Source organism: Alexandromys fortis, unplaced genomic scaffold (assembly GCF_014885135.2).
Source record: "Alexandromys fortis isolate MF-2015 unplaced genomic scaffold, M_Fortis_MF-2015_v1.1 scaffold_4, whole genome shotgun sequence".
Taxonomy (NCBI): Eukaryota; Metazoa; Chordata; class Mammalia; order Rodentia; family Cricetidae; genus Alexandromys; species Alexandromys fortis.
The window spans coordinates 31294726-31312117 of NW_026067944.1; the positions used below are offsets into that span (position 1 = coordinate 31294726).

Consider the following 17392-nt stretch of genomic DNA (forward strand, 5'->3'; position numbering starts at 1 on the left):
CACCTCCTTTCCATTTTCCACCCTTGAGTCCTCCAGGCTGGAGTATTTGGCAAGAATCTTCTGAAAGAAATAGCCCTTTTTCTTCTTTTGTTTCCCATGTGCAAAGCTAAACTGTAGTGAAGTGCTTGTCCTTTTAGCCTCTCTGAACAGAGGCCAAGTGTTCCTTAATGTTCCTTAAGGCACATGGTGTGCCTTCCCAAAGCACAGACGGACCCCACATGTCCTCTGTCAACTCTAAGCGTATATCTTCAATCTGGTACTGATTTCCTTAGATCCACTGTCTAAGGAAAGCTGCTGAGTTGGGATTAGCATGCTCAGGTCGCCCTCAGTAAGGGAATGAAAGATCTATGGAGTAGGAGAACAATTCAAATGCACTGCAGTTGACATGTCTATCCAAAGCTCAGACATGCCTCCCAGATCTGGATCTCCCCCTTAATGTCAAAGAAATTCAAATTCAGCTGAAATAATGCCAAGGTCATTTTCAGAATCTGCTTAGAGCTGTACACTTGGCTCATTATCCCACATAAATGGGACACATTTGGTGGCCATACATCCTAAATGTGATGTACCAATCTTATGTCCATTCACATGTGTTATCCAATACAGTAAGGAGAAAAACTATATATGAGAAGAGAATTATGATTTATCCATCGCATGCAGCACAGACATCTATAAGGAGCACAGATGCTCAATAAATACTCATAGTTCAAGCACAGACTTTCTTCCAAGAGCATAAGAGTTTTCATTTCCAGCCAGTCTGTGCAAATCATTATGACACTTTACATATCCAGGAAGGAAGATAAAGAATATGCTACTTAAAACATGGGTTCCTAAGTATGTATCTAAATATCTCCATGTATAACACAGAATCCATTTTTTCACTAAACCCATACCTTTCAAATGCTTGGATAATCTCCATATAATTGAAGGAGCTTGGAAGATGTGTCTTTTTGAAATAATGCAATGCCCTCTGTAGAGAAAACAGATATACAGAGCACAGCAGAAATATTTTAATAAATAAAAAAGTCATTGTCACTACATTGTCTGGGAGAGGCAATGTGACAAAAACAAAGCATCAGAGAGCAAAACACCAACTTGATTTGTTTTTAATCTTTAATCAAGCACTAAGGCAGAAGCAAGCCATACCCAGAGGACCGAGAGGCAATTGACACAAAGACAGGGTCAACAGTGGGCACAAGGGAGGAGCACAAACAGACTGGAGGAGATTGCTGGGACGTGTGAAAATGTATTCACACATGTGGGACACATATTTAGTAGCAATACATGCCAAATAGCATGCCAGGCCCTAAAGACAGTATCAGAGTAGTGACCCTATCTTCCCACTGCTAGAGAACTATTGATCACACTTGTTCTCAGTGTATGCTTTTCTCCTTGGCGGCACTGAAGCTGATTTTGCCATTTCTTTATTGGAGTCATTCAGTAGCTCCACAGGTTGGGGATTATTTGGCATAAGAAAAACAACTCTAAGAATAGGAGATGCAGAAGACTTGCAAAGGGTACCAGAACATATTCATAGGATCTGGGCAATGCCCTGTGAAATAACACTCCAAATACGTTGTTTTTTTTTCTTGTTGAGTGCCAAACAACACTTTGAACATGTTCTGTGCATTTCCTAGTTTTACTTCACCAAAGTTTCTAAAAGACATGCCCTTGTTATCTTCATGATGCATTGGAAGGACGTGAAGGACAGGAAAGTTTACTAGCTTACTTGAGGTTATTTATCTAACAAGTCACAGAGCTGGGATTCAGAACAACACTATTTCTCCAAGTGAGGTGTCAGTGGTGAACATGTTCAAATGAAACAGAAATCTAAGTGCCTGAGCTACCTGGTAAATGGCCTGACATGTGTGGACACTGAATATGTGACCTATGCGTGTGAGTAAAATTGTCATATGTCACGACCACCTCCCACATTGTCCCTTCAGGCCCTCTGTGCTCCTTCCTGGTCCCACTGTAGACTCCCTTCTATCCATTCCCTCTCAGTCCTCTGGACGTCTCGCTTTTGCCTTAGTGACTGATGACTTTGTAATTAGTGGTCTGGGATCACATAATATTAGGATTCATAAGAACCTGTAAAATTACAGATCTTCTTTAAGATAATAATTCTGTTAAGAAGGGTTCCTAATTCTCCAGAACTTGGTTTATATGTCCACTTTGTCTGTAGAGAGTTTCCTATTATTATCTCCATGACAACAGTTATAGAAGTGGTGACTTGCATGTTTCAACACATCGATCTACTGGACCCTTAAGGACAGAAATCAGTATTTCTTCACAGTTTATCTGTAGTATGTAACAACCATTTTAGATTAGTTCAATAACTATTTATAACTTAAAGATGAATCGGATTATATAGACTTTGAAGAATTTCCGTGTAAATGCTTTATAATATTAAATCCTGGAAAACTGAATGACTTCATCATTCTCAACGAGATCAAAATATCTAGAGTAAAAGAATTACATAGATTTCAGGGTGAGACAAACTAATCAAGAGGAAAAACAAAGTCAGTCTTGGCACTCAGGGTTCAAATATTCTTCAATTAAGCAACACGACACATTAACACACAAAGCAGGGTGAACTTTTCAATAAAAACAATGAAAGTACCTGGTAAAGATAAGCTCTTTATCAAATCAAGAGGGCTTGCTAAGCAAAAACCAAGCCACTGCTCACAGAATGGAGCCATTTCAATACAAAAGTTAAAAGAAATCTGTTTTAGCAGCTTCCGGTAAGTGCTGGCAACCTGCCTTTGTGTCTCTTATGAGAATGACCTCTCCAAGTTAACGTTTACCATTTTGTAATTATGTAAACCCAACTACTTGTCTGAAGGGAAGCCTGTATGAGGTGTGATGGATGTTTTATGTACTGCTCAGTTATCCCCGCCTGACATAGCTCATTTTATCTCCACGAACAAGAATGGTAGGTAGATCATTTCTTCATTGCCATAAATTTATTCTAAAATAAAAAGATAGGTGACAAATACTTGAAAGAAGGTTGACTGCTTCTCCCTGGACCTTTAGATCTTAGTATATGTATCCCTAATAATATGGACTCCTTTCAATGACTTGGTCTAACAACCTGATGACACACTTGTATATCTACAATTCAGGGCTTGGGGCTATGCTATAAAACATCTTGCTTAGTCATTATTGCACAAAATAGTCCTCCTGTGTTCTGACAGTGTTGCATTGGACTTATGTCAAAGTATTTAAAACATATTGAATGATTTCTCTGTATATTTGTAGGTATATGAGTCCTGAGAACTTAAAGAGTTATTCTGAAGGCAAAAAACTCCTCTCCTTCCTTAGAAAATTACTACTCAACTGGGTATATAATACTCAAAAAGATAAAGGGGTTCCATCAAGGTGAGCAATCCTAGAATAAGAGACGTGATGCTAACTCCCGAAAGTTGGTTCCTTTTCAAATTATAACCTAAATACTTTGCAAACTATTTTGAAGTAGATTAAAATCTAATTCTTTACATACATACAAATATTATTTTTAAAAAAATATAAGAATAACATTTTGTTTATCTTTTGTAGACTGGGGTATTTTGTTTTCTTAACATGCGGTGTATGCTGTGTGTGCTAGGCAAGCATTCTACTACTGTGCTAAAATCTCTAGTTAATATCTAATTACCATGTTAGTTAGACACAATAATGTTTGATTGTGAATTTTAATACACGTACACATTTGACCCTGTTACATTCTTTTTTCACCCCAAACTCTTATTCCAAACTAGTCAATCATTTTACTACTTTAATGTCTGTCTGTGTCCCTACATGAGTTTCAGTAATGTTGTCTTAGTTAGGGTTTCTGTTGCTGTGACCAAACACCATGACCAAAAGCAATTTGGGGAGGAGATGGTTCATTTCATGTTTCAGCTTGTAGTTCATCATCTAGGAAGGTCAGGCCAAGAACTCAAGGTTGGAGGCTGGAGGTAGAAACTGATGCAGAAGCTGTGGGGAAAAGCTGTTTACTGACTGCTACGCATAGCTTCCTCAATCTACTTTTTCATACCTCACAACCCCATCTACCCAAGGGGTGGCACTACCTATGATGGGCTGGACCCTCTCACATTTATCATCAGTCATTAACCAACAAAATGTACCTGTGGGCCAGTCTGGTGGAGGCATTCTCTCAGCTAAGGTTTCCTCTCCTCAAACGACTCTATCTTGTGTCAAGTTGGCATAAAGCTAGCCAGCACAGTTGATTACCTGAACATGAGTGGGGATTTCTTTGCAGGTGCATGGGTAAGAGCTTGTTTAGAGGACCATTTGCACCTAACTTTTGTTTTTGAAGAAGTGGGGTTTGAAAGAGATTGATAGATCTAGTCAAATGCTTAATAGATATCAGGACAGAGGGGTGGGATGAAGGAAAGGCTTCAACTCAGAGAAAGAAAAGTTAGCTCTTTTAGGGCCCTTATGCAAGAATGGGGAGCAGAAAGATATTATATCCCCCAAAATTGGCCAAAGGTGGGCTAATCTCATCCAGTGAGACTTGGATGCATTCCATTGGCTTGTATTTCTGGATGGAGCAGGTATTTAAAAAGATCCCAGGATATCGCTGGATAAGGGGCATGTGCAAGAACAATGGGCCTAGCTGATAGCCTATCAAACAGTTCTGTCTGCAAACCTTCTACATTTGGCATTTAGTATCTGTAAATGTCCACTCCCATGAAGAGAAAATATGGTTCTTGGGACATCTGTAAAGAAAAAGATTGCTAGGGTTATGGCAAAAGTCAGTGAGACTTCCTAACAGCAAGAAGGTCTGTGGTCTGCTACTTACTAGTGGATACAGTACTGAAGAAAATGTTCCTCTCATTCTCCCATCAGCTATTAACTGCATATACGCCCACAGGCAAGAGGGGCCCCTAGACTCTAGACTCTACATTATGTTGACAGTCTAGTCTTTTGCAGATCTTCCGCAATTAAAGCTGCTTTGAGTTCAAGAATGAAGCAACCATGTTAGACCTGGAAGTCAGTGTCCTGTATTGCTTTCCCTGTTGTCTCTGACTGCTGCATTTTTTTTCCTGTCCTTTCTTTCCGGATGTCCTGAGCCTCTCAAAGGGTAATACAGATGCAGCCTTTGTGATTTGGGCATTTATCAGACATTTATTCTCTGTACAAATTCTAAAGGAAACGTCTCTGGTCAATGCTGACAATAGCACTAGTCTATAGGCATACACAAGGCTCTTTAGTAGCTTGGGTGGGTTCATCATGCCGGTTTATCACACAGAGAGCATTAGTTTCCCCACCAGAGTCTCCTGTCTCCCCAGGCACAAACGTTTTGTCCATACTAGATATGAATTCCGTCATGTGGCATGAGCATCAAATCCAATCAGAAGTCAATTGCTCATCCCTGTGACAGACTTACCACGGCTTCTCCGGTGAGCTTCTCTTGCCTGCCCAGACAGCACTGTTACACAGTGTCCTCTGCTGAGCAAAACTGGAGATGACAATGTCCCCATCTTCACGCCATCCTCCGAAGGCATGGGGGCTAGCCAGCAGGGAGGAAACTTCCCACCCCATTTCAGCTTGACTTCTCTGTGTGCTGTGACCAAGGCATTTGGTCAAGCAATTGGATCTTACTAACTAGTTCTGAAAGGCCAGCAACAGCAGTAAAAAATAAAATACCTTTATTGTGTGGAGGTTCTGACGGAACTCCATGCCAACATGTTGTTCATAGGAAGGGAGCCTGCCCTTGTCACGAGAATTGTCGCTAAAAAACTTGTGACTTCTAGGAAGAGCTTGATTTTCCCACACCAGGAATCTCCACTGAAACTTAAAAAAAAAAATCACTCACTAATCATCAGATTTGTTCAAGGTCCTAATAGTTAGCTAGTGAGGCTAGTACTTAGAATTCAGGAGGGCTCTCTGGCTCCCATCAACTTAAACAGAACTGATCAAATAAAAGAAAAACATTTCATGTAATTCTTTTTTTTCAGATAAAATTGTCTTTTCTTTTTATTTTTTGCAGATACGTCTTTCTTCATGTATGCTATAAAATAGTCTTTACAGATGAATTTGAGTACATTGGATACCTTGCTGTATTAATGAACATATTTCCTATGACAATCTGTTGGATATCCCGCATAAATGCCATCTATGAAAATGAAATAAAGTGTGCTAACTACTATTTCCTTGTCTTTTACTTTCTAGAGGCTCTACTTAAGGTAATCTAAAATCCATGCCTAGGAGTGTGTGATGGGAGACGCGTGTCCACATCAACTAGAGTTTTCTCAGCAAGTATTGTGAGCTTCTATGTGGCTTCTCAGAGTTCACAAATTTTTCAAATTTAAGTTTAAAAGGTGATGTTGAGAGCAACATCAGAAAATATGGATGCTTTAAGCACTGACTCTGCAATTGCCAAAATAAAATGATGCAGGTCAAAATGGTGCAGAGTTGAGTTTAAACTGTACTAGTAATGGTCTTTGTAAGACTTTTTTTTCACACAGTGTATTTTTATCTCATTTTTTTCCTTTCCCTGAACTTCTCCCAGATCCTACCCACTGCCGTATCCAAACCATTTCATGTTCTCTACCCCCTCAAAAAAGATGAAAAACAAACAAAAATTAATAACACAAAAATGCCAAAATAAAATAAAATAAAAACACACAAAACCCACAGAGGCTATTTTGTGTTCGAGTACTCTAAGGCAGAATGCATGGTTTGAAAAAAGAAGATGAAAGTATTTCTGAAATGTACGTATTTGAGCATGTGCCATAAAAGATGCCTTCTGTTATCTTTACAGTGCACTGAAATAAAAGCATTGGTGCAAGTACCAAGGCAGTTTTGATAAAATATTTACATTCACTTAAATTTTCAAAATATTAAAAGTGACTTTTAATTTATATCATCACAGAACAAAATAGAACAGAAGACATCATTTCACTGAATCTGTAGCTCTTGAACTGATTTAATAAAATCTATCTCATGTGAATTACAAATATGTTTATATGTGTGTGTGTTTGTGTGTGGTTTTTTTGTGCATGATTTTTTACCACTTAGCATCACACATTTGATATAGTTAAATAATATAAAATAGAGACCTTGGAATTCTTCTGGCATTTAGAGCTGTTTGAAGTTAAGGAACACCGATAGAGGATGTTTGTGCATTTGTCTTGCCCCCCCCCCAACTGCCGTCTCGTGACAACCCCAGTGTATTTGATAAATGTGCTGTACAATTGAGCCTACATCAACATCAACAGTCTTAGCAGTTTTCCTTCTCTCCGGGATGGCATTAGGAGCATCCTGTGCTTTCACGTTGGTGGTATTTTTCTCATACAGAGTCACAGGCAGAGCAACTGATAATGTTTACCTTCTTCTTGTGGATGGGGGGAAAACCTGTTTAATAAAAGCAGAAAATATGATGCAATTTCTTTGTCTCTCAACAGATGGCAGCAATGAGGAAAGAATGTTTTTCACACACCTGGTTCTTGTTTGAGCTGGGGATTACCTTAACTGGCATCATTGATTTAATACTTAGAGAAACAAACTCCATTAATTATAATTTTGACTTAAGTGAGACTGTGGTCTTCATGAACATCATTCGACTCCTTCGTATACCACGCATCTTGAAGGTAAAGTGCAAGTCAAGGACATGGCTTTAGTTTCCTCTGTGGGCTTGGTGTCAAAAAAATGTCTGATTAAAGTCAGTTCAACAGTTTCAGAGAAAATATTTGCTGGTGGGCTGATGTCAAGTCTGAGCTTTTAGCTACATATAACAAGTCAAATTTTCAAATATTCAAATTATGTTATAAACCTGTTTTGCTCATGGAACTATAGACATCTATCACAGTTTTTCCATTTAATAGAGAAAGCTTTTTTAAAAATCCATGTTTGTGTAAATCCTAGTGCAGTCTAAGTAATACTTCTTTGTATAGTTAACTGGGAGTTTAAAAAAATGGAAATAATCAAAACAATCATCACAAAAAAAATCCACAACGACAAAGCCAATAGTATATATCCACAGAGATCAAGAACTAAAATAGTACACATTTCATATTGTGTAAATTTAATGTTATGGTATCAAAAATTACATGTCTAATCAATGTTGCTTTCACATGTATAATGGCAGTCAGCCACTTGTTTCTTCTATGACTATGTAAGTGATTGGGAAGTTCTTCCATGATACCCCATCTGAGGATGTATGGGTAGGGAAACAGTCATACAATGTTTATGTCTTTCCTATACAGTATAGATTATACATTATACCTAAAAAGAGCTTTTGCTACTGAGACCTAGACCTATGGGGTCTAAAGTAGCCAATTATTACTAGCTACTTTTGTAGTCTTCTGTGAGACAATGAATAACACTCGTACACAATGTAATCTGAGGACAGCAAGTCTACAGTATCCCAAAGTTTATAGTTCATTTTTTTCTAATGTGAGGTATACAGTGTCTACTAAATAGATGAGGGGCTGGCAAGCTGCCAGAGGAAATGGCAAGGAATGGACACATTCCTACCTCATAGAGCAGGATGGGTGCAAAGCAGCAGCACAGTAGTCACGTTCCTACAGACGTGATAAAACACCGTGGCCAAGGAGACTTATAGAAGAAACTGTTTATTTGGGTTTCACAGGGACAAAAGTCTGTCATGGAAGGGGAGGCGGTATGACAGCTGGAGCGGAAGCTAAGGGCTCATTCTTGCACCACTAGCATGAGTCAGAGAAAGCAATGGCCAAACTAAGCTAAAAATAAACAAAAAAATATGCTGGGTCCATGGGTAGGTTGATCCCGAATTTCCTGAGGAACCTCCACATTGCTTTCCAGAGTGGTTGCACAAGTTTGCAATCCCACCAGCAATGGATGAGTGTACCCCTTTCTCCACAATCTCTCCAGCAAAGGCTATCATTGGTGTTTTTTATTTTCGCCATTCTGACAGGTGTAAGATGGTATCTTAAAGTTGTCTTGATTTGCATTTCCCTGATTGCTAAGGAAGTTGAGCATGACCTTAGGTGGTCCTTGGACTTCCCACAGGGCAGGGAACCCTGATTGCTCTTTGGGCTGACGAGGGAGGGGTTCGTTGGGGGAGGGGGAGAGAAAGGGGAGGCGGCAGTGGGAAGAGACAGAAATCTTTAATAAATAAATAAATTTTAAAAATATGAGGTTAGTATTTAATAATAATCTTCTTTTTAGCTCATAACACCAAAGCTGCTGCAAATAATAGACAAAAAGTTGAGCCATCAGATATCCTTCCGGTATTCTATCCTCAAAGGCTATGTCCAAGGGGAAATGGATGTACTGAATATAATCGATCACATTGCAAGTTCCAAACAAGCGAAACAGGTGAGAGAAAAGCCAAGCATGAGGAGAAACCTTGACGCCCTTCACTGCCCGACTGCCGTCACATGCCTGGGCCGGTGTCTTTGCACACAGGTGTAGTCGCTAACTCCTGAGCTGCTGGTCTATTTCTGTTACTACACCACTTACCTTCTTTAACTAGAAAGCCTGTGCCATATTAGCGCACAAGGAGGGTCTTGGGAGGGGCCTTTGTATCCATGCATAGTGCCCAACTCTCTCTCAGGATCATTCAGGAAATAGTGGGGGGGGGGGGGAGCCACAGAGCTGAGCAGAGCTTCCTCATCGTGCTCCAAAGATCTTTCCGTTTCTTTCCATTTTCTGGTTTTGACCCAAATCAAAAGTAAGGGAAAGAGAGGCCAGTGGTGCGGCAGACAGAAAGGAGTAAGGAAAACAAGAGTTACCTACATGGGCCCAGTCACGTGCACTCTTGCCGATGAGAAATGGGGCCCAGAGAGATTTGCTTGATCATGTCTATACCGCCACAACAAGTAGGTGGCAAAGACACCCTTGGACCTAAATTCCTTTTCTTTTTCTTTTCATTCCTAGTTTGAAGCATATTAATGTCTGTACATGCCTAGAAGTTTGACAGCTAGGTGGAATTCAGTATTTGCCTTTCAACGTAATTTGTAACACTCGAATGCCAAATTTTATACGCCACAAGCACAGTAAAAATATTGTACACCCATCTCATGGTAGAACACATAAACAGCATGTCTCCTCTCTGCTCCCTGCAACTCTAAGCCAGTTTTCCTAAGTTTGCTCACCATCTCTCATGATTAATACCTAGCAATGGGAGTTAAGAGGGCAAACAATAGGATATAAAGGACTTGGGTTTCTCAAATATCAGCCAGTGTTTGTTAGGATTTCAGTTCTCATACACTTTGGTCTAATTTCCTATGCCTATGAGATTGAAACCCACCCCTGTGTCTCTAATTTGAAAGCACGTTGCCCCAATCCTGTCCTGACCCTTAAGACATTCTTCATCATGCATAAAAATATTTATTTCTCTTTTACATGTATGTGTTTTGCATATGTGTATGTCTGTGCACAATGCGAGTACCGCATTCTCATGGAGGTCAGAAGAACCAGACTTAGGGACAGTTGTGAGCTGCTTTGTGGTCTCTGAGAATTGAACCCAGGTTCTCTTAACAGCTGAGACATCTCTCCAGATGCTCCGTTGTGCATTTTAATTAAGTTATCCCACTAGATTAAAAATCAGTTACAAATGTAAAGCTTTTTTGTTGTCTTTTTTGTTCTATAGATATTGTTAAAGCGGGTAGTGAGGAACATGGAGCATGCTATGAAAGAGCTCGGTAGGTACTTCCCTCTAAACGTGCACCCTAACCCTCTCTTACCATGGCAACATCAGAAGAGCAGTGGGTTTTAGAACCAAAAATCTACAAAGAAATCTACTTCTTTTTCATAAATGTGTGTTTTTATTATATGTGCATGAGTGTTTTGTCTACACACATGCCTGTGTACCATATCCATGCACTTCCACAAGAGGCAGAAAAATGGTGTAGGATTCCCTGGAACTGGAGTTGGACAGTTGTGAGCCCCCATGTGGGTTCTGGGAACTGATGACTGGTCTTCTTCAAGAGCAGTAAGTATTTATAACCACTAAGCCATCTCTATCCCCCAAACCATAATTCTTAGTAGTAAAATGGTAAACTTAAACAACCCACAGGATTGTGCTTTCTAGTGTGCGTAATATTACTGTAAATGTATATTAGCATATACTAAATATATTAGAATAGTATTACTCATTACACTTTCTCTCTCCATGACACAATAAAAGTTTTTAATGTGTATTCAAACAATCCACATTACCACATCATGATTCTTTATATCATTTGTGGCTTTATCAATCTTCGTCTCTTCCAAACCAGATACATCTTGTACCTTTCTGAGGGGCTCAAAAATTATTGCCATAGAGAGATTCAGGATTTATGGATTGTATCAGAACCTGAAGATTTCTCTGAGGAGCACGGAAGGCTCTGAGTCATGCCAGGCTGTACTTCTGGTAGAGGACAAATCCTGAGTAGAACAAACATGCTGAAAACACAGTGCTCACATGTGAAAACACAGTGCTCACATGTGAAAACACAGTGCTCACATGTGAAAACATAGTGCTCACATGTGAAGACAATGACATGTGAAACGAGTGTTCACATGTGAAGACACAGTGCTTACATGTGAAGGCACAGTGTTCACATGTGAAGACACAGTGCTTACACGTGAAGACACAGTGTTCACATGTGAAGACATAGTGCTGACATGTGAAGACAATGACACGTGGAAAGAGTGTTCACATGTGAAGACATAGTGCTGACATGTGAAGACACAGTGTTCACATATGAAGACACAGTGCTTACATGTGAAAACACAGTACTCACATGTTAAAACATAGTGCTCACTTGTGAAGACATAGTGCTGACATGTGAAGACACAGTGTTCACATATGAAGACACAGTGCTTACATGTGAAAACACAGTACTCACATGTTAAACATAGTGCTCACTTGTGAAGACATAGTGCTGACATGTGAAGACAATGGCATGTGAAAAGAGTGTTCACATGTGAAGGCACAGTGCTTACATGTGAAAACACAGTGCTCACATGTGAAGACAGCGGTTGTCAGGAAGTGGCAGGCAACAAAGAATACAGAGAACCTGAACATGAAGCTTGAGAGAACAGTAGAGCAGCTAGTCACAGGGAAGAGAAGAGGGCGAGATCAAGGGAAAGCCCACACGTCCCACGTGAATGAGTGACGTTTACATGGGTATCTCAGAATGCAGAGAAGAGAAGTAAAAAGGTGCAGATGGATGTGTTTTCTTGATTCGCCAACAGGACATGAGGAAAATAACCCAGGAAAAGCTGTAGGACTTAATCAGGTACCACAGCTGAGCATGTAGTATATAGTCAAAAGTCCTGTTTTAAATTGGACAAGAAAGTGGATCTGAACACCAGACACGTAGCCCCAAGCATGCATGCAGAACCCAGGGACAGCAGGCCAGTGTAACCATTCGTAGGTTATAGGGATAGGTCTTTCCATCCTTTCTCCATGGGCTTAGCACAAGTGTGGGTGTATCCAAGAAAATCCCAGAATCTGCTGGTGAGGGGTTGATGGTAGCAGGCCAGACAGTGGGATCCATGCCCCTGTGGTGAAGGTTGAACTTTGCTGACTTAGAGGAGAAGGGTTAGCTTCTTAGCCTCACAAATCACTTAAGGCTATTTTCTCATTTTACCTAAAAATATTGCATTGTTCCTCAGGCTACTTAGAGTATGACCATCCAGAAATTGCTGTCACTATGAAAACGAAGGAGGAGATTAATGTCATGCTCAATATGGCTAGAGAAATTGTCAAGGCTTTCCGGTCCAAAGGAATTCTACATAAAATGGAAGATACTGAAATTAATAAGGTAAGATGGCATATTTCCAGAGTAATCGTTTAGTTTTATGACACAAGAAACTGAAAAGAATGAGAATGAAGATATTAAAAGCCTTAGACCTTTTGTGCTCTCTGAAAATTAAGTTTGTACACACTCAGACTACAGTGTTGGAGCTTCCCAAGATTAAATGTACTCCTTATGACACTCACAAAAAGTCTCCAAAGAATGTACACAAAGGAAAAAGAACCTAAGTGCTTCACTATAAAAATCATACTAAACAGAGCAAACATAATACAATAATTACTGGAAACTGTAAGTGTTCAGAAAAGGCAAATAGGAAAAAATGTCAAAATGGCATAAACAAATCTTGTGGGGAACAAGGAAGTTGGGTGTAGATATAAAATCGTAAAGAAAAAATTAAAGAAATTACCTTAACTTTAGATTAAGCTCTCCAAAGAAAAGAAAAAGATGAGCAGAATGGTTAAAACAACACCATCAAGCAACATGCTATTTATGGAAAAGAAGGAAGTTGGACCTTTACCTAAAACCATGCTGAGAAAATTACTCAAAATGCATCCACAGCCTAGAAATAAAACTTAAAACCATAATACTGAAAGAAGAAAACATAGAGCTAAAATTCCATTACCAACTAGGCTGATTTCTTGGAATTAATGCCAAGAACACATGCAAAAATAGACCAAAGAAAAAGAAAAAAGGAAAAAGAAAAGAAACAACATTTTTTAAATGTGTATCATATTACATACTAAAAAATGTGACCTGTGGAGTGAGGCTATATTTTCAATCTATACATTTAAGATATTGATATGTAGATAATTTTCCTAAAACTAATAAAACATGATTGTTCAAACAACAAAAAATTTAAAACAGATCTGAAAAGACATCCAAATGACCCAAATAATCACGTAAATATTTGTCTAATACCAGTGATTCCCAGGGATATGAAAGTCAAAATAAATAAGACAACAAGTAGAAATGAAATCACATTTTGCATTCAGCCGAGTGAGCACACTGACTCAGGAAAACAGAAATACCACATGTTGGTAAGCAAGTAGAGGAAACGGAATCCCTGTGTGCTGCTGGTCAGACTGTAGATGGGCGCGGCCTCTCTGGGAATAATATTAAATTCTCACAGCACCTTAACATTGCCAGTTTGACTCACAGTTTTCCTGGACATACACTCAAAGGTAGGGAACTGTTTCTTTAAGAAAGATTTCTACATTTGTATTCATAGAAACAATATGCATAGTATCTTCCAGATAGAGACGAACAATTATGCAATATGTGCTCTGTGTATAGAATTGAATATAGTCAGTCTCAATAGAAATAAACAAAAGCTGGCCATGGGTAGATGAACATTGAAGATAGCTAAATGACCCAGTCACAAACACTGCAATCCACATAAAACATTGCAAAATGAAGAGTTCTCGAGGGGAAGGGTGACAACTGCACAATATAGATATAGTTAGTACTACCACAGAAGGCATAAAAGTATCTAATTTAGTGAAGATACACTTTATATATTTTAGCTTGGAGAAAGAGAACAGTGGGGATCTGTCTATTATACTAGATGTTTAGATGTGTTATAATAATAAAATAATGATAAATTACCCTAAAAGGGAAAAATGAATGAATAAATCATACTTGGGTTCAGTGGCAAACCGACAAACCTGAATGTAAACAGTATTCTAATGTTAAACTGATATTGAAAATTTGGTAGAAATGACAGATTATTCAACAAATTATTCAAAATCTATGTGAAAATAACTATTAAACTATAAGGCTTAATATATATTAAATAATATATATAAGGATTTAAGCTTCCCCTCTGTAGATATGTGAATATGTTTTACCACCATTGGTTAATAAACAAAGCTGCTTCAGCCTATAGCAGGTCAGAATATAATCAGGTTGAAAGAGATATATAGAGAGAGAGTAGGCAGAGTCAGAGATATGCCATGTAGCTGCTGAAGGAGAAAGATGCTCATGGGAATGTGCCAGAACCATGATGGTAAGCCACTACCTCATGGTATTGCACAGATTAATAGAGATGGGTTAATTTAAAATATAAGAGCTAGCTAGCAATACACCTAAGTGATAGGCCAAGCAATGTTTCAATTAATAGTATGGGCAACCGGAAATGAATGAACAGCCTCTGCCTACAAATCACTATAATGCTACATATTGATTTCTTATTCTTTATGTGGAAAAACCTTGCTAAAGCACTTATTGCAAAGCCCATATCTTCTAAGTAAAAAGTTAAATAGATAACACCACACAGAATGTAAAATTTTGCACATTGAAATGTACTATTCACTTTGGTAAAGACAATGAGGGAAAGCTGGTCCAGTGACCAACCCAGCTACCAGCCAGGCCCACAACCAGGGCTGAGTTAACTCTCCTCAACACCCATCTCATCTATGAACCATTGGAACTTCTGAAGGGGACAAACCTACAGATTCAAAACAGCAGGAAATCCATGACATAGGGCAACAACAGGATAGCAAAGAGGAACTCCAATGAGAGACCATTATTGATAATGCAGCAGAAGCAAGAGGCCTTAAACAAGACCAATGACTCATGGCATTGGATACTTAGAAGTAAAGATGATTGGACTAAAGGGTAAATAAGCTGTGTAAGTCAATGGGCCACACTACAGCTTCCATGATGAGAGCCTTCTCTTTGGTTGTTGTTGGTTAGTTGGTTTTGGTTTGGGAGTTTTGATTTTCTTTTAAATTTTGTTTTGTCTTAGGAGGAAGGTTTCATGGGCAGAGGGCAGATTTGAGGGGATGGGGAGATAAGTGGGACTGGGATACATGTGTGAAATCCACGAAGAAACAATAAAAGCTAACTGTACTGAAAGTGAGGTAGCAGACAGCACGGTGCAGAAGACATTTGTAACCAAAATTACCAAGTAATGAAAGAGAATCCCAGAATGTGTCAGTGCCACACCCAAGGAAATAAGAATCATTGAATAGCTTAAAGGGAACCCAATTTTAAATTCTCCACTTCTTTCCATGTCCTCCATCTGTCTGTCTTGTCTGTCCCTACCATGTTCTTAATATGTATTGAACTGCACAAAAAAAAAAACACAACATGAGAAAGAAATGAGGAGTCTCTTAATCATTTTTTGTCAGAGTTTGCAAGGGAAAAATTTACCTTATGACGCCTAATGACAAAAATAGCATTTAAAAGCCACAAACAGATGTTATCAACCTATAGCCAAGGGTTGCTTACAACCTTTACGGTGGGTGCTTTGTTTACTTTAAGGTTGTTTTCAATTTATTGACTGCTTTCAGCAAATGTTTACCATGGCATGCATTATTTTGGATCAGGGGCATGAAAGAATACCTAATTTAAAGATAAAGCTTATGTTTAGCTTAGATTATAAAACTGATTACATGTAAAAATCCAAGGCATAGTAAAGCTGGTTATGTTGTTTCTTAAAGGAAGATTAAACTTATACCAACTGAGTACTCAGGACAGATTGAGTACATTGTTTAAATGGTCTCAAGGCATATTATTAACTTGGATGCAAGGTGCAGGCAAAGTTCAGTTTCTGAAGGTGAGAGGTGTTTTCAGAAAAAGCTATTTCCACACAGTGTTCCCATAAATGATGAGAAAGGGCAGAAACTCCTACAGAAAGCCTGAATAGGAACTGAAACAGGTACAGATATGAAAAGAACATTTGTCAATAGCTATTTTTAAGAGATAGTAAAACATCTCTAATAACAAAGAATACATATTATCTCTGTACTCTTTAAGAAATAGAAATTGGAGCCAGCAACCTAGGCCAGAGCAGGCCTGAAGGGACCTGGAACAGATCCAGACCAGGGATATTTGTGGAGGCAGGACTGAGCCAGTGACCTGGGCCAGAGCAGGTTGTTTCTTACAGGGAAAGATTCAGCATGTCTGACCTACGTCTGTCTCAGGCAGGAGATTCATGGCATCTGCCTGTCTGTCCTAGCTAACAAATTGGATAAGAAAACAGAATTCATCCTTCTGCTGCATACAAAAAACACACCTCAACCTCAACAACAGACATAACCTCAGAGTAAACGGTTTGGGAATTTTCCAATCAAATGGACCTAAGAAACAAGTGGGTATAGCTATCCTATTATCTAACAGAATAGACTTCAAACTAAGATCAATCAAGAGAGGTAAAGAAAGACATTTCATATTAGTCACAGGAAAAATCCATCAAGAGGAAATCTCAATACTGAACATCTATGCCCCAAATACAAGGGCACCCTCATATGTAAAAGAAACACTTATAAAGCTAATCATACATTAAACCCCACAAACTAATAGTAGTAGGCCTGGTCTAGAAGAGCTAGTTCCAGGACAGGAACCAAAAGCTACGGAGAAACCCTGTCTCGAAAAAAAAAAAAAGAAAGAAAGAAAGAAAGAAAAAAAAAAAAAAGAAAAAAAAAAAGAAAGAAAGAAAGAAAGAAAGAAAGAAAGGAAGGAAGGAAGGAAGGAAGGAAGGAAGGAAGAGAAAGAAGGGAGGGAGGGAGGAAAAGAAAAAGAAATATTTTTAAATGTGAAGCTTGGGAGCATGAGCATAGAAAAACAGATAAGGCACCTCAGAACAAAGGTCTGAAGCATTAAAGCAAACGCACATTTTGCCCTGGGACAATAGACAAGATGATCTGAGAGAA

At 38.8% G+C, this 17392-nt stretch overlaps 1 protein-coding gene across 1 annotated transcript in view; it reads left to right on the forward strand.

Moving 5' to 3' along the window:
• Window positions 1–17392, forward strand: part of Slc9c1 (solute carrier family 9 member C1) — an 86633-nt gene that overhangs the window by 34745 nt on the left and 34496 nt on the right. The window contains exons 14-19 of the mRNA XM_050149091.1: window positions 3262–3381; window positions 5996–6191; window positions 7413–7598; window positions 9157–9306; window positions 10583–10634; window positions 12595–12743. Of these exons, the coding sequence (XP_050005048.1) occupies window positions 3262–3381; window positions 5996–6191; window positions 7413–7598; window positions 9157–9306; window positions 10583–10634; window positions 12595–12743 (853 nt within the window). The remainder of the gene's footprint in view (window positions 1–3261; window positions 3382–5995; window positions 6192–7412; window positions 7599–9156; window positions 9307–10582; window positions 10635–12594; window positions 12744–17392) is intronic.